Genomic DNA, 22,543 nt, shown 5'->3' with positions numbered 1-22,543 from the left:
TCAAATACTAATAAATAAAATAAAACATTTATTCTGTTTTCATATACTTTGTAATGTAATCCCTATAAGGCCCATCATAACATTGGGCTTGTTGGACCACAATTGTTGACCAATTCAACGGCCCAGATGTAATCATTTCGTTCACCAAACGAGAAACAAACCTCCCTTAGAAATTCTAGATCCTTCTTTGCTTCCCACCACAGCAACTGTCCTTCAGACGACTCAACTGACATCCAATCTCCACCGTCCATTCACTCCCTTTAAATATCCAGATCTGAAAGCTTGTCTTCCCTCTTTCGATCCCTCGCCGTCTGGGGTTGCTCTCTCCATCTCAATCTCCATCTCCATCTCCATCTCTGTGGTTCTCTGCAACCGAATCAAGATCGGTTAGTTGTCTATGTTCGATTATTACTTTGTTTTTTAGGGTTTCGATTTGTGGTTTTCGAGTTTCTGATTTTTCATCTGTGGTTTGTGTTTAGGGATCTGATAGTTGATTGGTTAGTAATTGTAATCGAAAGGAGATAAAAGATGTTTGGGAGAGCGCCTAAGAAGAGCGACAACACCAAGTACTATGAGATCCTTGGGGTCTCGAAGAACGCATCACAAGATGACCTCAAAAAGGCTTATCGTAAAGCAGCTATCAAGAACCATCCTGACAAGGGTGGTGATCCTGAGAAGGTATATGTGGTTTTCATTTATTTTTGTGAAATTGGGTCTCTTTAATTTGTCTGCTTGGGTGATTTGTCGGATCAAATCAAGGAGATGTGTTTCGTTTGATAAAGAGTGTTTCATTGTAGTTGTACGTTATTTTTATGTGATTTTAGGATTGCGTACGAAGGCTCAGCTAGATACTTCATTTGAGCTACTTCTGTTTTGCTATTGAATTACTAGTTAACTGGTAATTCATCATCTATAATCTATTGACTGCCAGATTTTCCGCTGACTCATCTCAGCGCTGATATTAAAATGTTTAACTTTACTACTTATTACAGATTTATCTTCCTACGTTATTTTTAATATGGTTTTGAAATTTTAGTCTCGTTGAACCGTCTAATTCTGCTTGTTACCCAGTTTAAGGAGCTGGCACAAGCATATGAGGTTCTGAGTGACCCAGAGAAACGTGAGCTATATGATCAATATGGTGAGGATGCTCTCAAGGAAGGAATGGGGGGTGGTGGTGGTGGCCATGATCCATTTGACATATTCTCTTCATTCTTTGGTGGCAGCCCATTTGGTGGTGAGTAATTTCTTCTATTATGGGTTGTTAAGTCAAACCCCTTGTTTTTGATAGCGTACAGGTTATTATGAGCATTTGTGCTGATTCTTTTTTTTTATCATCAGGTGGTGGAAGCAGTAGGGGAAGAAGGCAGAGGAGGGGTGAGGATGTTATCCATCCCCTGAAGGTTTCCCTGGAAGATCTTTACAATGGGACGTCAAAGAAGTTGTCCCTCTCTCGCAATGTTATCTGCTCTAAGTGCAAAGGGTTTGTTTCTGGAAACCATTGTGACATGTTTGTGGTATTTACAGTTTCCCTTCTTTTTGAGACTGACATGGGTTTTTTTCCCATGTTGGGAATTTACAGCAAAGGGTCTAAGTCAGGTGCATCAATGAAATGTTCTGGCTGTCAAGGTTCTGGGATGAAGGTCTCCATTAGACACCTTGGTCCTTCAATGATTCAGCAGATGCAACATCCTTGCAACGAATGTAAGGGTACTGGTGAAATGATCAATGACAAGGATCGTTGCCCTCAGTGCAAGGGTGAAAAGGTGATTCAGGAGAAGAAAGTGTTGGAAGTTGTTGTGGAAAAGGGTATGCAAAACGGGCAAAGGATTACATTCCCTGGAGAAGCTGATGAGGCAGTAAGTTGGAAATTTTAGTTGTGTTTATTGGAAAGTTGATTTGCAGTTTTCCCCGTCTCTACAGCGGGATGGTGTTCAGTCATCAATTTGCTCACTTATTTGTTCTTTTTGCAGCCCGATACTCTCACCGGGGACATTGTTTTTGTCCTACAACAGAAGGAGCATCCAAAATTCAAGCGAAAGGGTGATGATCTTTTTGTTGAGCATACATTGTCTCTCACAGAGGCACTGTGTGGCTTCCACTTCATTATTACCCATTTGGATGGAAGACAGCTTATCATCAAATCCCAACCTGGTGAAGTTGTTAAGCCTGGTAAGTTACAGCTAACATTTTTGTCTCCCCTTGTTTATGATGTGATGTTTCATGAGATGCTACACATTTTTATCATGGTGTTACGGTTATTTTAGTAAATATGAGTTGCTCTGTGTATTTAATTTGTTGTCTTTGGTCTTATGTTGGTGTTGCTGTTACTTTTCTTTTCTTTTCTTTTTTCTCAGATATTTTTTTTGAAGCATTTCACAGTTTCCAATTATTAAATTTTCTGAACCGATTGAGGAATGAACTAGTCATCCAGATTTCTTAATTAATGTGCTTAAAGCATGGTCAAGTTTTGTATAAGATTAAGTGTGAGCTGCTGATGTTTCTTGACCAGACATCATGTATTGGGTGTAGAATCCCAGTGGTCTAACCATGTTTCCCATGAAGCCCTTTTTACCTCTAAACCATATTTCTTTTTTTGCTATGGTTGCCTTTCAAGGTTAGTCATGTTGAATCTGGAAATCATGGTATTGATAGTTCATATTTCATATTTGTGTGATGCACAGACCAATTCAAGGCTGTAAACGATGAAGGAATGCCAATGTACCAAAGACCTTTCATGAAGGGCAAATTGTACATTCATTTCAGTGTTGACTTCCCTGACACACTTGCCCCAGAGCAGTGCAAGGCTCTGGAGACTGTTCTTCCTCCAAGGACCTCAACATCGTTGACTGATATGGAGCTAGAAGAATGTGAGGAAACTACACTGCATGATGTGAACATCGAGGAGGAGATGCGGAGGAAAGAGCAGCAACGTGCACAAGAGGCTTACGATGAGGATGAAGACATGCATGGTGGTGCACAGAAAGTGCAATGTGCTCAGCAATAGCGGGGGAATGCTATGCAAGAGTGGAAGTGACTTGCATCTGAGAGGGTTGAAGCACCCTGGACACTCCTTGCTGTTTTAAGAGAATAAGATTCTAAACTTTATTGCTTTTTATTGTAGGATATAGTGTGCTAGTTGATGCTTTTGGATTTAAACTCGTAAATGTATGGAAAGATTTAGTTAATATCGATTCTTGGTTTATGTAACTCATTCTTGCATATTTTTATATGAAATGGATTCAATGTTCTTCCTTTGTCTCAGTGGGATGTCTGATTAAGTATCAACTCGTCGGAGGTGATACCAAAACTTGTATATAGCTTGCATGCTTTATGATCATTGATATCTTTGTTTACTTAGTAGGTGTGAATTTTGTATTCTTGTATACCTTAAGAGTAGATAATACGATATGCTACAGTGGTTACAATTCTTTGAAATCAATAAGAGAAACTTGACGAATTATCTGGTATGAGGGTGAAAAGTGAGGAGTGTAATCATTGGGTGCTTAATCAAATGTCTTTGCTTTGGAGTGATGGGATGCAATTTGATAGGTTAACAATCAAGTTTCTGTTGCTTGAGGTGAACCGTTACATTTTAACTCTTGAAAGCTAAATGGTATTATTGGTGTTAAAGGGAAGATGGCACAAACAGGGCTATTATGTATGTACTCTTTGAATCAGTTTCTGTTGCTTGAGGTGAACCTTTACAATTTACATTTGAACTCCTGAAAGCTAAATGGTATTATTGATGTTACAGGGAAGATGGCACAAACAGAGCTATTATATATGCACTCTTTGAATTGGGACTAAATTGTTGTGGTTTAAATCTTTGATTTGTGTTGTTTTGAAGAATTGGGATTGTGGGATGAAGGGAAATGCAGAGTCAGAACTGATTGGAAAAAGCATATTCTTGTTCTCCATTGGTAATAATACCATTCTTCCATCTATTATCTTCCCTATCGTCTCTGCTTCTCTTTTTTGCATACTTCGTTCGATTCCAGAGGAGATAAATTGTTGTATTTTTTATATATATGGAATTTACAGTTATTTTAAGGATAGATTAGCTATTTCTGATTACTAACTTTATAAGAAGGTGCATTTGATATTTTAAGTAATTAATAATAATAAGATGAGTAGATATAAAAGAGTTGACTTATCATCTACATCCTATAAATCCACATTATCATTTCAAATTACAGTACTTTGCAAGTAATATAAAGATAACCTCACTAAATATCGATTCAATCGGTTACAAAACTTCTTTTTTTAACCAACGAGAGGTAGTTCGGTTGACAATCGATTGGGTTAAACATATATGTGCCCAATATTTGATTCCAATAAAAAGCATATACAAAACTTTTTGGGAGGGCTGAAGAAAACAGACAATTAAACTTAACTGAGTCTAGAAATGTTTTATCTGGTAATTATTGATTCATAACTAAGAGTATTTTATTAACTAAAAATTAAAACAGAAAGATTAGTTGATAGAATCGTAACAAATAACAAAAATAGAGGGAGTATATAACTCCAAAAATCCCACCTACACAGGAAACAAATTGATACAGTCTCTACATGATCTCTGATACAGAATGATAAACATGGATATATTATTCTTGAGAGAGAGAAGTGATGATCTTCTTGAGAGAAATCCTACCAGAGCAAACTAACTGTATCTTTTTCACAAATGATAATCATCTTATTGATATTCATCTTCGATAGAATCCTTCTTCACCGTATCTATGACTATACTCCTCCCACTATATATACTGAGCATCCTCCTTCATTTCTCTCCACAACAATCATATAGTCAAACTTAAAAAAAAAATAAAAAAAAATGGTGGGTGTTGGTATGGGTGGAAGAGCAGTGTTCATTTTGGCTGTTCTCTTTGGCTTCTCAGCAGCCTTTGCTTCTGCTAGACCTTCTAAGACCATACAAGAGGATTTAGCTGCTCCTTCTGCTGATCAAGGTCCAACCCATGTGTGTCATGCATCAAGATTTGCTGATCTTGGTCTTGACATGGCAGATTATATCTACTGCGACTCTTCTCTTCCATTCGATGTCAGGGCCAAGGACTTGGTGGACAGAATGACATTGAACGAGAAAGTCGAGCAGGTTGGGAATTTGGCCACTGGAGTGCCAAGAATTGGGCTTCTCAAGTACCAGTGGTGGTCAGAGGCACTCCATGGTGTCTCCAATGTTGGCCCTGGAACCTTCTTTGATGACACCATTCCTGGCGCTACAAGCTTCCCTACTGTCATTCTCTCTGCTGCTGCCTTTAATCAGTCTCTATGGAAATCCATTGGCCAGGTAACTCCTCCCCCTTCTCTATTGTGTGATTGATCTATGTAACTCCAGACTCATAACTTTCTGTACATATTATTGCATTGCAGGCTGTTTCGACGGAGGCAAGAGCCATGTACAATCTGGGGAAAGCAGGATTGACATACTGGAGTCCAAATATTAACGTGGTGAGAGATCCCAGGTGGGGAAGAGCCATTGAGACTCCAGGAGAAGATCCTTATGTGGTGGGTACATTCGCTACAAATTACGTAAGAGGATTGCAAGATGTTCCAGGGACTGAAAACACAGCAGACTTGAACTCTAGACCTCTCAAGGTTTCCTCTTGTTGCAAGCACTATGCTGCCTATGATGTCGATGCCTGGAAGGGAGTTGATCGCTATCACTTTGATGCAAGAGTAAGATATATATTAACACTAAATTACGTACTGTTTATGTAAATATATTAGTGATGCTGTCTCTCTAATGTTGTTTATGTATATATACAGGTGAGTGAGCAAGATATGAAGGAGACATTCCTTAGGCCTTTTGAGATGTGTGTTAAAGATGGCGACGTTAGCAGTGTCATGTGTTCCTATAATCGGGTTAATGGCATTCCTGCTTGTGCTGATCCATATCTTCTCAAGAACACTATCAGAGGGGAATGGGACCTTCATGGGTATATATCCTTCAAATTAAAATCTTACCATGAATATTGATTTATTTATTATTATCAAATCTTTGTCTTATTAATTTCTTTGTGCAGATATATTGTCTCTGATTGTGATTCTATTGAGGTAATGCATGATGATCACAAATGGCTTGGTGACTCAAAAGAGGATGCTGTTGCACAAGTTCTTAAAGCAGGCAAGCAAGCTTCTTCTTTGTTTCTTTTCTTCTCTTTTCTTTCTTTGACACAAGAGAGAAGACAAGATGAAAATTATGAAAAGTGTCTTAATTTGCATGATCAGGATTGGATCTTGACTGTGGAGACTACTACACCAAAGCTCTTGGAAACTCAGTGAGGCAAGGAGAAGTAAAGGAGGCTGACCTTGACAAGTCATTGAAGTACCTTTATGTGGTTCTTATGAGGCTTGGATTCTTTGATGGAAGCCCTCAATTCAACAGCCTTGGAAAGAATGATGTTTGTTCAGACGCTAACTTGGAGTTAGCTACTGAAGCAGCCAGAGAAGGAATTGTACTATTGAAGAATGATAACAAAACTCTCCCTCTGAAGTCTTGTGACATCAGTAAAATAGCAGTTATTGGACCCCATGCAAAAGCAACATCTGCAATGATCGGAAATTATGCTGGTAAGCTTCTCTTCTCATCTTCTTTAAATGATATTTATCTACTGATTACTAGTTGTTACATTTTTGATGTTGTTGTTGCAGGCATTCCTTGCGGAATTGTTACTCCATTTGATGGTATCTCCAAGTATGGAGGAGAAGTCACATATGAAAAGGGATGCAGCGACGTAGCTTGCAAGGACGATAGTTTGATCTTTTCAGCCATGAATGCTGCAAAGAATGCTGATGCTACTATTCTTTTGGTGGGTTTGGACTTGTCTGTGGAGGCTGAGAGCTTGGATAGGAATGATCTTCTCCTCCCAGGTTACCAAACTCAATTAATCAACCAAGTAGCTGAATCATCTTCAGGTCCTCTAGTTGTTGTGATTATGTCAGCCGGTGGGATCGACATAAGCTTTGCCAAGAACAATCCTAAAATTAAAGCTATTCTTTGGGCCGGCTATCCTGGCGAGAAAGGTGGTCGCGCCATTGCTGATGTTATCTTCGGAAAATACAATCCAGGTAAATGTAAATCATATATATACTATTGCTTTGCTTTCATAATATTCAGATTATAATTATGTGAATTGTGTACCCTTTTTTAACAGGTGGAAGATTGCCCCTTACATGGTATGAAGCTGGTTATGTGGACATGCTGCCAATGACATCCATGCCACTAAGGCCTGTTGATAGCTTGGGTTACCCTGGAAGAACATACAAGTTCTTCAATGGCTCAACAGTATACCCATTCGGGTATGGCCTTAGCTACACAAATTTCAGTTACAGCGTTCTTACATCCCCTGCAACTTCAGTAAAGATAAAACTAAACAAGTTCCAGCATTGTCGCAACGTGAACTACTCAGAGTCAGAGCAGGCCGCCACCATCAACAATTGTCCTGCTGTAGTGATTGATGACCTTGAATGTGGATATAAATTTGGGTTTGAAGTTGCAGTCGAGAATGTTGGGAAGGAGGATGGAAGTGATGTTGTCATGGTTTACTCCAAGCCACCAGAGGGAATAGTTGGTAGTCACTCCAAACAACTGATTGGCTTCGAGAGAGAGTTTGTGAAATCAGGAGAAACCAAGGTGGTGAAGTTTGAGTTTGATGCTTGCAAGAGCTTGAACATAGTTGATACCTCTGGTTACAATCTTTTGCCATCCGGTGGGCATATAATCATGGTGGGAGAGGGAGATAATGTAATCTCATTCCCACTTCAACTCAGTTACTACAATTAGAGGCCTGGCCTACTTTTCCCAAATAAGAGAGTATTTAGAATAGGAATTTAATTTAGAGTTTAGTTTGGGGTGGGTTTTGTCTTGTTTCTTTTATGCACTGATAACGCTTATGTTACCAAACATTGATCTTTCAAGTAGGATTCTACCATTAAAGGTTCATCAAGCATATCCTTTTTGACATGAATTCACTAACAGCAAAAATAGAGGGCATAGAAACCCTTTAATCAGTCAGATTCAGGCTGAAAGACATTCAAAAAAAGACATTCCACGGAATATTGGAACTTATTATTCAGCATTCATATATATATATATATATATATATATATATGCAGATCCAAACACCCATTTTAATATATAGTATAGATTACAGTCAATGTTCAATTAGCTGGTCCTGGAGAGCATTAATATATGCAGATCCAAGCACCACAAATACACTAACATTTCATATAATAACATTTACATAACCCTAATCAAATAAGTCCATATACGGAAAACTCATCACCAGGCCCCTTAACTGCCACCACCAGAGCACACATATTTCTGACATGCTTGTAGGAGTAAGGCAACTCTTGTAGAAGATGTTGCAGCACCACAAAAATCTTATTTGTGATAGATATTGGATTCTCTTCTTGTTGGCACACCTGTTCTAAGAGCAATAGTATTAGAGATCACCAAGGCAAGCCTGATATCATGAATTTTTACAAAAACGTACAGACTCATAGATTTATGACTTCCATTAGCATTATCCAACTTGGTAAGATTGTACTCACTTGGTTGCTTGATGATGATACGATTACAATTTACCCTGATATGAAAAAGGGAATAAAAAGAAAGACTTTACTTGAGCTTTCACCATGCACGGAACTGTTATAAAGGATTCCTCTACTTTGAAATAGCAAATCATGCAGAAAAAAATAATATGCTTCAGCTTAAACATTAAGTACCATAAAATATCCCGATTGTCACGTATAAGTTCTTAAGAAAAAGGAAATCAATCTATGAATGAATAGTGAAAAACAAACAAACAGCACATTGCCTCCTAACATAAAGAGGATTTAAGGGGGGGGGGGGGGGGGGGGGGGGGGGGGGGGGGGGCGGAAAAAGACGTCGTGATGGAGGACATTAGTCAGCAACTTCAAAATAAACAGTAACATTGAAAGAATTCTATAAAGCTTTAGTGAAAAGTGAATATAAGCGGCATAAGTTAGAAAATCGTTGCAAATATTAGCAGTTGCTAATGCTGTTTGATTAGAATATTGATTTTTTTTTTTGTAAACGTAACAATTCATTCAAAAAGAAATGAAGAGATGCTGAGATCCAAGGAAGCTAAATAGACATAAAGGAATAGCAAGAACTAAACAAGCTTTCAACAATTACCTGAACACTCACTTATGAACAACAGGTCTCATTCATGAATCAAAGATCAAGTTAACAGTAGCATACGAAGTTCATTGGAAACTGATTTGTCATATGCATTGTTAGATAACAAATCCACTACCATCTCCGCAGTAGATGCATGTCCTGAGAACCCCTTACCAACCATTTCTCGAAGAAGCTGCACCGCCAAAGAAGTGTTGTTGTTTCGGAATAATCCTCGAATGATTGTACTGTAAGTTCCTTCATCTGGAGAGTATTCAGTATCTTCCATTTCCCTGATGAGCTCATATGCTTCACTTAAGTGCCCTTCTTTACAGAGGCCATTGATCAAAATATTATACGTCTTTGTATTAGGATTTAGGCCCTTGACACACAAGCTGGAAAACAAGTTCCTTGCAATATTAAGATTCCCGCCCTTACTTAAACCATCAATGATGGTGTTATAAGTTACAATATCTAGTTCCAAACCACTTCCTTGCATTGCTTTAAACAACGCTAATGCCTCATCAAGACGCCCATGCTTGCATAAACCATCCAATAGACTTGAGTAAGTTATCAAGTTTGGAGTATGACCGCGTGCACACATCTCCTTGAGAAGATTTTTTGCCGCTTGAACTTTGTCTACCTTGCACAATCCACTTATAAGGGTATTGTATGTAATAGTGTCAGCACACAATCCTATGGAATTCATATCACTAAAAAGTGTCATTGCTTTCCCTATACATTTACTCTTACAACATCCATTGATTAATATATTATAACTAATAACATCAAGTCCAAAACCCTTTCTAGTAATCGAATAAAACACTTTCAAGGCCTTATCAATTCGGCCTACTAGACAATATCCGTCCATCAATGCACGATAAGTGAACATGTCGGGTTCCACAGCGATCTCAATCATCTTCTCAAGCACAGATTCAGCCTCTAAAATCTTCCCTTCTTTACCAAGATTATCAATGATAATATTGAAAGTGATGACATCTGGTGTGATCTTCCTTGCAATCATTTCATTCCATAACCTTGTAGTCTTATTCCATTGGCCTGAACTGCATGCACCTTTAATTAAAGAGCTATAAGTGAAGACATCTGGTGTAACACCTTGATGAATCATTTCCAAATACAGATTGGAAGCATTGTCAAATTGCATGTCCTTGCATAGGCCATCAATGACAGTATTATATGTCACTACATCCGGTTTACAACCTCTATTTTCCATTTTTTTGAGTAATTGGACTGCCACGTGAGTATAACCTATTTTACAGAAAGGATTTATCATTGTGGTGTAAGTAACTACATTTGGTTGATAACCATTATCCACCATCTCATCAAAAAATCTCACAGCATGTGCAACTTTACCCTCAGCGCACAACCCTTTGATGATGGTGGTAAATGTTACCGTATCAGGTTCGAGACCCAGTTTAAGGATTTTCCCCAGAAGAGAAAACCCAAAGTCCACACGCCTCAAAGAACAAAAGCAGTTCATCAATGTATTAAAAGTACAGATATCATTCTTGATACCAAACAGCTCCATAGATTTAGCCATTGAAATCACCGCTGAATAGTGATTCATTTTAACGATTGAAGCAAACAATCGATTAAATTCGAACGTAGAAGGTGGAGGGTGCATGTGAACCATCCGATTAAAGCAGTCAACAGCATCATCGATGCCGTTGAATCCAAAATTGTGGTTGTTTATTGAAGATTTGGAGGTATGCAAAGAGGCCGACCTAAGAGAAAAACGAAGTGAGGAGTAACTCAGAGAAGCCATACCTTGAAGAAGAAGAAGAAGAAGAAGAAGACGAGAAGCAGACATTGCAGCGAACAAAAAGCTCCTTATTGGATGCTTCAGTTCTACCGTGCGAAAGAGGAACGTCAAGTCGGTTAGCAAGTTATTGGGTGTGATTCAGTTCTACCGTGCGAACTGCGAAAGTGGAAGGTCTCTGTAAGGCCAACTTCGGCATCATCAGGCAATGCGTATGGTGGAAGACCCATATAGTCCATCCTTCGTAAAGCTCAATGGGCTTACGGTGGCTTACAAGAGTTGGGCTTTATGACATTATTGGGTCACACTAAAGAGGCCATTCAATTTGATGGTTTGAGAACAAGCCCAATAGGTGAAGGACATCCAAATAAGACCCAGTCCAGCTAAGCCCATTAGTTTACTTTGAAAATCCGGCTTGCCTACCTAGTACTAGTAAATAAATGTGAAGTTCTCTCTTCGTGTTTAAAATTGGACATTTCAGCAACAAAAGGCTGGGGATGAAGTAAAGAGATTTCTGGCTTTTCTCTTCCTAAAAAGCAATTTAAAGGAAAGTTTTGCTTTCATTCTTGTGATTTCCAGAGTAGTTAGGTTGATAGAAATATAACCTGTATGTCCATAGCAACCAGATATCAATACCTTCTCAGCAGCGCCGCCATTGCAGATCCTTCCTTCATCATAATTCATACAGTATAAATTTCGTCAGAAATTACACTAAACTTGGATCATTCATTCCTCCAGTGCCAGCAGATATTAAGCAGAGAACAATTCAGGAGAGAATAGGCAGGAACGGATCGTAAAAATCCTACCTTCGATACTCTTAGAGTCATGCATTTAATCTGTCCCAATTTGATGGATCCCTAGGCTGAGAAGGTGAATCCTTTTCACTTCTTTTGGAGGCTGGACTTGCACTCACTTGAGAGCAAAGGTAAGGTAGAGACTCCAGCCATGAAACTAACGCGGGCTTTCGTGTTACATCATCGCATTCAGCAACTCGAGAATATATAACTCACTGAAAGCTTTTGTCCAAGATCGCAGTAGTTTGAGATGTCGCAAATATAGCCACCAAGGGAACTGTTGCAGGACCAGCATTGAAGACATTATAAGAATTCATAGTAGTAATTCTCGTAGTCTAGCCATAACACTTGAACCATATCATACAAGTCTGACACAAAATAAAAATCTGCAGGACACCGCTATTGAAATCAATCAATACATATTGACATTTATACAAACCCCTATTGAAATCAATCAATACATATAGACATTTATACAAAACAGAGAAGATAAAATTGTTACTGCCATGGAGATATATCGGTGCCGAGCCATAGCAGAAGAGGTAAACTAAGACGTGTTTATGGGGTTTTGAAAGAAAGGGAGAGAGAACCAACCAAATCCATATATGTTCCTATTAACTTACAAGTTTAAAGCTACATTATTCTTTTCCTTCCACTTATGGCTATGTATAGTCTCTCTACATTTTATATTAAATGGTACAATAATTACTTACATGATATTGTTAACTTACGTACCTGAACGCCAGGGCAATTAAAAGGTGTTTTTCAAGTTGCACTGAAATATGGAGGCATTACCCTAATTTAAGCGACTTCAATTCCTTGTAGATTTACATACATGTAATTTTCCCTCATCCCTCCAATTGGTGCAGATGAGGGAAATTTTTCTCCCAACATAGATGCTTGTCCAAGTTCTGATTGGCTGCTTAATTAGATGTCTCCAATTGTCCATCACCTCCCATCTCATCAAGTAAAGAATCCTCCTCAATTAACTGATGCCCAGTAGAGACAATCCCCTTCAACATCAGAATCTCTCTACTACTTGAGCTGCACCATCTACACTTTGTATGCTGGATACTGCAAATTATGCGTCCCTGTTATCATTATCAACAATGGATTCTGTATCAGCTTTCTTTGCAGGAGTTTCAACATTCTCTGCTTTTTCATCAGCAGATTCCTCTACGAATTGTATTACTGCCAGTTTCTTCTTTGGATGAAATTGATTTGATTATTGTATCAGTGTTAGAGGGACATGTTAATGACTACCTTGTCTATTTCATGCACATCACAGCTTCTTTGCTAGAGTTTAATTAAACCCTCCCAAACCACATCAAGTTCAGAATAGCTGGTGCTGTAGGAACCACAAAAACCAAGAGATAACCTATGATGTGCAACTCCATAACCTGCAAAACCAATCACACAAAACTCTCCTGGTCAGCCTGTTGTATCAAGAATATAAAGTCATTACGATCATTCCTCAGAAGAAGTTGGTAAAACATCACCAAAATGTAAGATTATTTCAGAAAGGGAAAATAATATATTAAAAGAGATGGAATAATTTAGAAAATCTTGTAAAGAAAGAAGAGGAAGAAATACTCGAGAAGTAAAATACTGAGTGAATTGAGCTAATGTGAAGCAGAAAAGGCGCGATATACTACACCAAGCAGACCAAACTTGGTTTGAATTCATGTGTAGCAGTTATAGACCCCAAACCCAACAGTATCATATCACAAAAACATAAGGTAAGCGACACCAGAAACATTCAAATGGTTCAAAACTAATCATCTGAGATTAGTTCCAAATATCAATAAGTATCATGATAAAATTCAACTAAGCTAGCGAGGTTTTAAAAAACACAGGTAAAGGCCATGATTCGAAGAGAATTATAAAATTGTGGCTTTCAAGAGAAATACTAAACTCTATTTCCATGTAGTAATCGATTTTGAGGAAATCGAGATGGGCCAAGCAGAAAAAATTTTGGGAGCAGTAAATGCAAGTAAAAATGGAGTCGCTTCAAGCTGACACCAAAATTCCTGGCATCCAGTGCCATTTGCTTTTTCACCGGACATAACATACTCTGATATAGAGCTAGCGATGGAGATTGGAGAGCGAAGGGCATCCCGTTTGTCTTCATAGGGTGCTTCTTATGCTGAGCACCTATCAAAAGTTCAAAACCCAAAAAATAGATCAGATGATGGACTGAGCATAACAAATAACTACAATAACCAAATCACGGTCATATCAGAAAGAAAGGGTGAGGGAGAAGATTATTTCAAATCCTTCCTGCACGGAAAAAACCATGGCAGTGGTTTCGTGAATCTATTTGTCCGGCTGAGTGAAGGAGGGTTGTTTTTTGGGTTATTTGGACATAATATTCGCAAGATACATACACTGCAGAAGAGAAGAGGCTTTGCGATCTCAGGTTCATATACATTCAACGATTTGAAGAGGCGAAGAAAGAGAGGCTTTGCGATTTCAGGTTTAGATTTGTAAAATCTTCTCTGACACAAATTCTTATGGCAACAATAAAAGGACACTGCATACAATAAGACGAGAAGGCATATACTCTATGATCAAAAATCCAAATTATAAGAAACAAATCAAATAGCCAAATACAAAAAGAAAATAAGGTTGATGTTCAACTATAATATCCAACATATATGCACAAACTGAAATAACAATTCAATATGAAATAAAAGGATAAAGAAATTCCAAGAATACCAAGATGGCATTTCAATTCCAAAGGGCATATAAAACTGAACACTCACCAAATCGACAGCAGAGGAGTTAAATTGTATATTTCAGTGACGACCTTGAGACAGAAGAGTAACCCCCTGAAACTGAATGCTTGCTGTCACTTACAACCATATCACCTGTTGAGCACATCAAGTAGATGAACACCTGTATTAAAAGTGTTCAACAAAGGAATTCAAAAAATGCACACAGACATTACTAAACAAATTCGCAAGGCATACAACATTTTTTTTTCAAGATTGAATGGCGATGGTAAAATTCCCAGTAAAAGCTCACCAATTTTGTCACGATTCAGCAACTGCATTCACTACAGAATCATGCATCGTGCTTTTTATTCACATTCTTCTCTTTTCAATGTCAGTTGCCAAGTACTGAAAGATAGGCAATTGTGCGCAAGTATGTGAAAGGTTACAAAAGTCTTAACAATTATGGCAGATACATGGTTGGCATTCTATTCTCTGCAACAACAATAGTTTATAGAATTCATGTCTCACGTATTGCATTCTTAATAAATAGTCAGCGTTATCTTTTTACTAATCATCACATATTGCACATATTCAAACATGTCTGCATCCTATTTAATGTGAGGAAATAAAACTTCTCTGAGCCGGAAAACTATTAGAAATCACCAAGGCAAGCCTGATATCATGAATTTTTACAAAAACGTACAGACTCATATGACTTCCATTAGCATTATCCAACTTGGTAAGATTGTACTCCTTGGTTGCTTGATGAAGATACGATTACAATTTACCCTGATATGAAAAATGGAATAAAAAAGAGAGACTTTACTTGAGCTTTCACCATGCATGGAACTGTTATAAAGGATTCCTCAACTTTGAATTAGCAAATCATGCAGAAAAAAATAACATGCTTCAGCTTAAACAATAAGTACCATAAAATATCCCGATTGTCACGTATAAGTTCTTAAGAAAAAGGAAATCAATCTATTAATGAGTAGTGAAAGACAAACACACAGCACATTGCCTCCTAACATAAAGAGGATTTAAATGGGGAGAAAAAGACGTCGTGATGAAGGACATTAGTCAGCAACTTCAAAATAAATAGTAACATTGAAAGAATTTTATAAAGCTTTAGTGAAAAGGGAATATAAGCGGCATAAGTTAGAAAATTGTTACAAATATTAGCAGTTGCTAATGCTGTTTGATTAGAATATTTATTTTTTTATTTGTAAACGTAACAATTCATTCAAAAGGAAATGAAGAGATGTTGAGATCCAAGGAAGCTCAATAAACATAAAGGATAAAGGAAGAGCAAGAACTAAACAAGCTTGCAACAATTACCTGACCACTCACTTAAGAACAATAGGTCTCATCCATGAATCAAAGATCAAGATAACAGTAGCGTACGAAGTTCATTGGAAACCGATTTGTCATATGCATCGTTAGATAACAAATCCACTACCATCTCCGCAGTAGATGCATGTCCTGAGAACCCCTTACCAACCATTTCTCGAAGAAGTTGCACCGCCAAAGAAGTGTTGTTGTTTCGGAATAATCCTCGAATGATTGTATTGTAAGTACCTTCATCTGGAGAGTATTCAGTATCTTCCATTTCCCTGATGAGGTCATATGCTTCACTTAAGTGCCCTTCTTTACAGAGGCCATTGATCAAAATATTATACGTTTTTGTATCCGGATTTAGGCCCTTGACACACAAGCTGGAAAACAAGTTCCTTGCAATATTAAGATTCCCGCCCTTAATTAAACCATCAATGATGGTGTTATAAGTTACAATACCTAGTTCCAACCCACTTCCTTGCATTGCTTTAAACAACGCTAATGCCTCATCAAGACGCCCATGCTTGCATAAACCATCCAATAGAGTGTTGTAAGTTATCAAGTTTGGAGTATGACCGCGTGCACACATCTCCTTGAGAAATTTTTTTGCCGCTTGAACTTTGCCTACCTTGCACAATCCACTTATAAGGGTATTGTATGTAATAGTGTTAGCACACAATCCTATGGAATTCATATCACTAAAAAGTGTCATTGCTTTCCCAATACGTTTACTCTTACAACATCCATTGATTAATATATTATAACTAATAACATCAAGTTGAAAACCCTTTTTAGTAATCGAATAAAACACTTTCAATGCCTTATCAATTTGGCCTACGAGACAATATCCGTCCATCAATGTACGATACGTAAACATGTCGGGTTCCACATCGATCTCAATCATCTTCTCAAGCACAGATTCAGCCTCTAAAATCTTCCCTTCTTTACCGAGATTATCAATGATAATATTGAAAGTGATGACATCTGGTGTGATCTTCTTTGCAATCATTTCATTCCATAACCTTGTAGTCTTATTCCATTGGCCTGAATTGCATGCACCTTTAATTAAAGAGCTATAAATGAAGACATCTGGTGTGACACATTGATCAATCATTTCCAAATACAGATTGAAAGCATTGTCAAATTGCATGTCCTTGCATAGGCTATCAATGACTGTATTATATGCCACTACATCTGGTTTACAACCTCTATTTTTCATTTTTTTGAGTAATTGGACTGCCACGTGAGTATAACCTATTTTACAGAAAGAATTTATCATTATGGTGTAAGTAACTACATCTGGTTGATAACCATTATCCACCATCTCATCAAAAAATCTCACAGCATGTGTAACTTTACCCTCAGCGCACAACCCCTTGATGATGGTGGTAAATGTTACAGTATCAGGTTGGAGACCAAGTTTAAGGATTTTCCCCAGAAGAGAGAACCCAAAATCCACACGCCTCAAACAACAAAGACAGTTCATCAATATACTATAAGTATAGATATTGTGCCTAATACCAAACAGCTCCATAGATTTAGCCAGTGAAATCACGGCTGAATAGTGATTCATTTTCACGATTGAAGCAAACAATCGATTAAATTCGAACGTAGAAGGTGGAGGGTGCATGTGAACCATCCGATTAAAGCATTCAACAGCATCATCGATGCCTTTGAATCCAAAATTGTGGTTTTTTATTGAAGATTTGGAGGTATGCAAAGAGGCCGATCTGAGAGAAGAACGAAGTGAGGAGTAACTCAGAGAAGCCATACCTTGAAGAAGGAGAAGACGAGAAGCAGACATTGTAGCAAAGAAAGAAGCTCTTCTTCTTGGATGCTTCAGTTCTACCGTGCGAAAGAGGAACGTCTAGTCGGCTAGCAAGTTATTGGGTGTGATTCAGTTCTAACGTGCGAACTGCGAAAAAGGAAGGTCTCTGACTGTAAGGCCAACTTCCGCATCATCAGGCAATGCGTATGGTGGAAGAGCCATAGTCCATCCTTCGTAAAGCCCAATGGACTTACGGTGGCTTACAAGAATTGGGCTTTATAACATTATTGGGTCACACTAAAGAGGCCATTCAATTTGATGGTTTGAGAACAAGCCCAATAGGTGAAGGACATCCAAATAAGACCCAGTCCAGCTAAGCCCATTAGTTTACTTTGAAAATCCGGCTTGCCTACCTAGTACTAGTAAATAAATGTGAAGTTCTCTCTTCGTGTTTAAAATTGGACATTTCAGCAACAAAAGGCTGGGGATGAAGTAAAGAGATTTCTGGCTTTTCTCTTCCTAAAAAGCAATTTAAAGGAAAGTTTTGCTTTCATTCTTGTGATTTCCAGAGTAGTTAGGTTGATAGAAATATAACCTGTATGTCCATAGCAACCAGATATCAATACCTTCTCAGCAGCGCCGCCATTGCAGATCCTTCCTTCATCATAATTCATACAGTATAAATTTCGTCAGAAATTACACTAAACTTGGATCATTCATTCCTCCAGTGCCAGCAGATATTAAGCAGAGAACAACTCAGGAGAGAATAGGCAGGAACGGAACGTAAAAATCCTACCCTCGATACTCTTAAGAGTCTTGCATTTAATCTGTCCCAATTTGATGGATCCCTAGGCTGAGAAGGTGAATCCTTTTCACTTCTTTTGGAGGTTGGACTTCCACTCACTTGAGAGCAAAGGTAAGGTAGAGACTCCAGCCATGAAACTAACGCGGGCTTTCGTGTTACATCATTTTCATGATTGAACCAAACAACAGATTAAATTCGACTGTAGAAGGTTGAGGGTGCATGTGAACCATCCGATTAAAGCAGTCAACGGCATCATCGATTCGGTTGAATTCAAATTTGCGGCATCATCTAGCCTATTGATATAGGCCACGTGGACTCTATAAAACAATTTTCAAATTTACCTGGTTCCATCTTAAGCGAGATGGTAAGATGTGTATTCACTCTCCCACCACCAAGAGGCCATGGATTCTAAGAGTATGGGGGCGTGGCTTTGAGCTCAAATAAATCCGTGAGGGTCCATACCCAAAACAGACAATACCTTAAGCATGGTCCATGCTCGAAGATTGGTGAAGGGTAGGCTTTCAAGAATCCGCTCTTGAACTTAGGAAAATCCTTCCACCATAAAAGCTATTAAAGAAGCTAAAATCGGTTGAGCTCTCTCAACTTGGATACTTGAAGCATATCAAATTCTTCACATCAATGCAGCAGCTAGCATAGTTTTAGTCTCAAATCTCGAACCCTTTTCTCTAACAAGAAAGAATCAAAGGCCCAATGTTCGATTCCAACCATAAACGTATTTCTTGATGACCACCTGCATGTGGTTTTTTGCTTGCTTGTGGAGGCTTTTTAGTGGGTTGTGGTATGCTAGTGAATCTTTGCGCACTAGGCATCAACCCAAGATTTACCCTGTGGACAAGTACGAAACTTCCGTGTGCATGGACCTATCAAGTTGTCCGAATGACTTGTTGGACTGAATGGTTCCTCAATTCCCCCAAACAAAAAAAGAATTGAAAGGCCAAAGAGGAAAAATATAGGATCAATGAATTTCAAGAACCAGAGATTATCGGTCTTATACCAATGTGGTTTGATTTCTTTTGGGTTTCCAGTTGAATACAAATTAAGGATGATACGGATAGAAGAAAATGTTGTTAGCATGTATACAAAGTTGGGCAAATCTCACACATCATATATATATAGAGAGTATAAATGAATAAAATATTGCAGCAGCAGGCAACAACAATTGACGTAGCAATGAAAACAACCTCAATCACCACAAATGCTTTTTGACTAAACCACCAGCATAAAAGGCTTTGTGATGTGCATAACAAGATAAACATGAAACAGGCCTGAAAGATTATATACTGTGTGTAACTTGCAACAGAACAATATGTAACACCATGACAACTGCCAAGATGTATCCGTCCTTGTACCCGAAAGGCCATCACGTACAATCATAGCAACTGAACGCGCTATGTACAGTCAGTAAAACAAACAAAGAAAACTCGCACAACGATGAGAAAGGGCTTCGCGTCACACTTAATAACATGCACAATTGATGTCACATAAACCCATCGGAACTTATGCAAAACTACCTGGGTAAGTACTGAGCAGCATCACTGCTCTGTCCCAATACCTGGCAGAGTGTGTTTTCAAAGATCAACTGATTGAGGACAAAGGAGGGCACTAGAGAGATTCTCCGATACTGATATTCTATTATCCGTGCAGAAACAAAGCTTCGCAACTAAATAAACGTGTAAAGAAGAAAATGCAATGTAAAAGATGAGATACATCTTACATCAGTAACTTTAAAACGTCATATTTAACTTAAAACATAGCAAAAGTGTCAGGATGTAGCTACAACCTGAGAAAATACCAAAGAAGCAAACTCATTTTAGTTACAAGCTAGTAGTATTGTAAGTACAAGTACAAAAACCAGCATTTAGTTCAAAAATAAGCGCGCTTGCAAAACCAGCTTGTAAAACATTAAGCTGTTTTCGGCAACTTATCTTCATTAATGAATGAGCCTACTGTTTTAAACCAACGCAAAAGATTCCGATGATCCTTCACATATAGCCATGCTTGAAGAAAGGGAAAGAGACTCTCATTCACACCTCGCTCTTCTATATAACCATGAAGTGTATCTCTCATTCTTTCATCAAGATCCCTGTCAAATTGTGAACAATTTAGCAGAAAATAAAAATTGAATATCCAAAATATCAAATGCCAGTTTTCATCATGAAGTCGGGAAAAAAAGAGGAAGAGAGGAGGGTACTGGTCTATTCATATGGGCAACACCTGGAACACCCTATATATTTCCCTATACTTCCACTGAAAAAGGAAAATAAAAACCTTTGATCTATAAGTTCACACGAAATACAAGGATCTGGCTGCAAGCATAGTCATATTCCCAGGGCAGAACCACATTCATAAACAAAGCATAAAGAAAACCGAACTACTACTTTCAGACACTAAAAACACCAACTTCTCCAACAATTATAATGCTCAAGTTCAGTATCATGTACATTGAAGCACTAGTTCAGTATCAAACATCATTTAAGCTCTTCTTTTAACAAGAAAATTGTGTTTGCATTTTCATGAAGTTCTTCCAAGAACATATATACCAAACATCATTTAAGCTCTTCTTTTAACAACCTCTCCTCACAACATTTTCTCAATAGTAGCCACTAGCCACACTGCCTATGTGAGAAACTCATCGTGAAATTAACATCACTTATGCGCTCATCCTCAAATTCCTGCACTGACTTCAACGGTTCAACCCACAAAACCAGTGGCAGTTGAGATACTTTTTGGTTTGTTATGCCATCAAGACAACGTCAGGCCAATGACAGCACCATCAGCAAGCCTAGTAACATTCTTGTTTAGGATGAAAAACACTTGACTTTTAAGCATCATCATCTTGGTTTAAGAAACATGATTAATAAGTGAAAACAGTTTCACACCTATTCCTAACCAATGTATAAGATATATCAAATCAAAACGTTATAAACAGTGTTCAAGAATCCCATATAACTAGGCAAAGATTCTCGACATCAATAAGCATGTGGACACAAAAGAACTTCAGCACATCAAAGACCCACACTTTCATCAAAATTATCACTCAAGAGTAAACAATTATCATTTAGGACAGATTAGACCGACCCATGTAAAGAAGGGAATATAACTCACTCAAAAACAGGGCCGTTGTATTTAGAAATAGTAAGGGACTCTGACATCTCAAGCTTTGAGCGCATTGAGACTGAATGAATACCCAATGCATCCGGATACAACCCACATAGGAAATGCACAGAAACATTCTGGTCGGGCTTCGACACATCCACATGAAGGAACAACTGATTAATACCATCGTCACCATCATCATCGCCACCATCAGGAATAATGTTGGCCAATCTCATTACTGATATACTAATTTCCTCATTCCCATAGGTGCGCTTCAGGACAGGACCACTGGAATCAAGTGCACCTTTCATTATTGTAAATGGTGAAGGAGGGCTCACTTTCTGCAATGCATTGAAGAGTACAACAAAATTAGACGGTTCAATTAAATCCCCACGCTCATTAAGCTCATAAGCATGTACAAGAGAGAGATAAACCGTTCATGATTCTTCATAGGTGCACCAATGATAATGGTATATAACAATGCTGAGCCACTAAACCCAATAAAATATAAGTCCAAATGCATATAAATGCTCACAAACAGCATACATACATACAAACATACATACATATATATATATATATATATATATATAAAAGACTCTATTAGCCGCAAATGGTCAAAAGGATTAAGTTTCAACAATGAATTGTGATGTATCTCCATGAGAACCCATTGAATGTGAAATTTCCTTAATTTCAAAACCTTAGGGTTTTGAGAGGAGTAAAGCTAAAACCCCTGAAGGTTTTATAAAACAATAAACCAAATGACCATTAATCATATTAACATGAATCAAACATATATGTATTACAGAGTATAGAGGCACAGAGAGATATGAGGGAAGGGAAGGGAAGAGTGTTGTTATTACAGGGGGAGGAGTCATTTTGGAGACTTCGAGATAATGCTCTTTGAGTGACCGGAGCAATATTGAATCGACGGCGGAGGAGGAAGTACTGGAGATTGAGCGCCGACATGCTATCATGCGCCATGGCTGGCGCACTGTGCTTTCTGCAAGCACTTTCTTCCACATTCTCGTTTTTTCTCCTCTTCCAGTCCGACACTCGTTAGA

The 22,543-nt window shown here is 38.1% G+C and overlaps 4 protein-coding genes across 5 annotated transcripts; 2 read left to right on the top strand and 2 right to left on the bottom strand.

Annotated features, from left to right (window-relative positions):
- The first annotated feature begins 279 nt into the window (after positions 1 to 279).
- Positions 280 to 3,251, top strand: LOC120005508 (dnaJ protein homolog). The gene is made up of 7 exons (XM_038855173.1): positions 280 to 387; positions 481 to 678; positions 1,072 to 1,237; positions 1,342 to 1,483; positions 1,583 to 1,859; positions 1,974 to 2,172; positions 2,685 to 3,251. The coding sequence occupies exons 2-7, from the start codon at positions 529 to 531 to the stop codon at positions 3,005 to 3,007; spliced, it is 1,257 nt and encodes a 418-aa protein (XP_038711101.1). The 5' UTR covers positions 280 to 387; positions 481 to 528; the 3' UTR covers positions 3,008 to 3,251.
- Positions 3,252 to 3,403: 152 nt separating this feature from the next.
- Positions 3,404 to 7,967, top strand: LOC120005504 (probable beta-D-xylosidase 5). 2 transcript variants are annotated; one of them, XM_038855163.1, is made up of 8 exons: positions 3,404 to 3,923; positions 5,025 to 5,308; positions 5,392 to 5,697; positions 5,788 to 5,957; positions 6,045 to 6,145; positions 6,250 to 6,591; positions 6,673 to 7,089; positions 7,176 to 7,967. In XM_038855163.1, exons 1-8 carry the CDS (start codon positions 3,866 to 3,868, stop codon positions 7,802 to 7,804), a joined length of 2,307 nt encoding a protein of 768 aa, XP_038711091.1. In that variant the 5' UTR covers positions 3,404 to 3,865; the 3' UTR covers positions 7,805 to 7,967. The 2 variants fall into 2 exon arrangements, with proteins under 2 accessions (XP_038711091.1, XP_038711090.1); XM_038855162.1 differs by having other exon boundaries at positions 4,902 to 5,308.
- Positions 7,968 to 8,131: 164 nt separating this feature from the next.
- Positions 8,132 to 17,719, bottom strand: LOC120005916 (pentatricopeptide repeat-containing protein At5g15280, mitochondrial-like). Its single transcript, XM_038855800.1, has 12 exons — positions 15,849 to 17,719; positions 15,118 to 15,127; positions 14,555 to 14,635; positions 14,121 to 14,235; positions 13,811 to 13,891; positions 13,061 to 13,137; positions 12,690 to 12,828; positions 11,549 to 11,611; positions 11,367 to 11,472; positions 11,095 to 11,183; positions 9,182 to 10,951; positions 8,132 to 8,609 (listed from the first exon to the last, which is right to left on the bottom strand). The coding sequence occupies exons 1-11, from the start codon at positions 17,591 to 17,593 to the stop codon at positions 9,228 to 9,230; spliced, it is 4,230 nt and encodes a 1,409-aa protein (XP_038711728.1). The 5' UTR covers positions 17,594 to 17,719; the 3' UTR covers positions 8,132 to 8,609; positions 9,182 to 9,227.
- Positions 17,720 to 20,048: 2,329 nt separating this feature from the next.
- On the bottom strand, positions 20,049 to 22,543 carry LOC120005512 (uncharacterized protein At2g39795, mitochondrial). Its single transcript, XM_038855176.1, has 3 exons — positions 22,343 to 22,543; positions 21,489 to 21,820; positions 20,049 to 20,466 (listed from the first exon to the last, which is right to left on the bottom strand). The coding sequence occupies exons 1-3, from the start codon at positions 22,502 to 22,504 to the stop codon at positions 20,286 to 20,288; spliced, it is 675 nt and encodes a 224-aa protein (XP_038711104.1). The 5' UTR covers positions 22,505 to 22,543; the 3' UTR covers positions 20,049 to 20,285.

This window comes from Tripterygium wilfordii, chromosome 9 (genome assembly GCF_013401445.1).
Source record: "Tripterygium wilfordii isolate XIE 37 chromosome 9, ASM1340144v1, whole genome shotgun sequence".
NCBI classification, from domain to species: Eukaryota; Viridiplantae; Streptophyta; class Magnoliopsida; order Celastrales; family Celastraceae; genus Tripterygium; species Tripterygium wilfordii.
This window is presented reverse-complemented; position numbering and strand designations above follow the sequence as displayed.

Coding starts and splice junctions, on each gene's coding strand:
- LOC120005512 (XM_038855176.1), bottom strand. CDS start 22,504: ATGTGGAAGAAAGTGCTTGCAGAAAGCACAGTGCGCCAGCCATGGCGC. Junction 21,821..22,342: donor CCAAAATGACTCCTCCCCCT/GTAATAACAACA, acceptor AATGCATTGCAG/AAAGTGAGCCCTCCTTCACC. Junction 20,467..21,488: donor TACAACGGCCCTGTTTTTGA/GTGAGTTATATT, acceptor ACAATTTGACAG/GGATCTTGATGAAAGAATGA.
- LOC120005508 (XM_038855173.1), top strand. CDS start 529: ATGTTTGGGAGAGCGCCTAAGAAGAGCGACAACACCAAGTACTATGAG. Junction 1,238..1,341: donor TGGTGGCAGCCCATTTGGTG/GTGAGTAATTTC, acceptor TTTTATCATCAG/GTGGTGGAAGCAGTAGGGGA. Junction 2,173..2,684: donor TGGTGAAGTTGTTAAGCCTG/GTAAGTTACAGC, acceptor TGTGATGCACAG/ACCAATTCAAGGCTGTAAAC.
- LOC120005916 (XM_038855800.1), bottom strand. CDS start 17,593: ATGTCTGCTTCTCGTCTTCTCCTTCTTCAAGGTATGGCTTCTCTGAGT. Junction 13,892..14,120: donor TCTTCTCTTCTGCAGTGTAT/GTATCTTGCGAA, acceptor AACTTTTGATAG/GTGCTCAGCATAAGAAGCAC. Junction 13,138..13,810: donor ATCGCTAGCTCTATATCAGA/GTATGTTATGTC, acceptor TTGGTTTTGCAG/GTTATGGAGTTGCACATCAT.
- LOC120005504 (XM_038855162.1), top strand. CDS start 3,866: ATGAAGGGAAATGCAGAGTCAGAACTGATTGGAAAAAGCATATTCTTG. Junction 3,924..4,901: donor CATATTCTTGTTCTCCATTG/GTAATAATACCA, acceptor GCTTCTCAGCAG/CCTTTGCTTCTGCTAGACCT. Junction 6,592..6,672: donor AATGATCGGAAATTATGCTG/GTAAGCTTCTCT, acceptor TTGTTGTTGCAG/GCATTCCTTGCGGAATTGTT.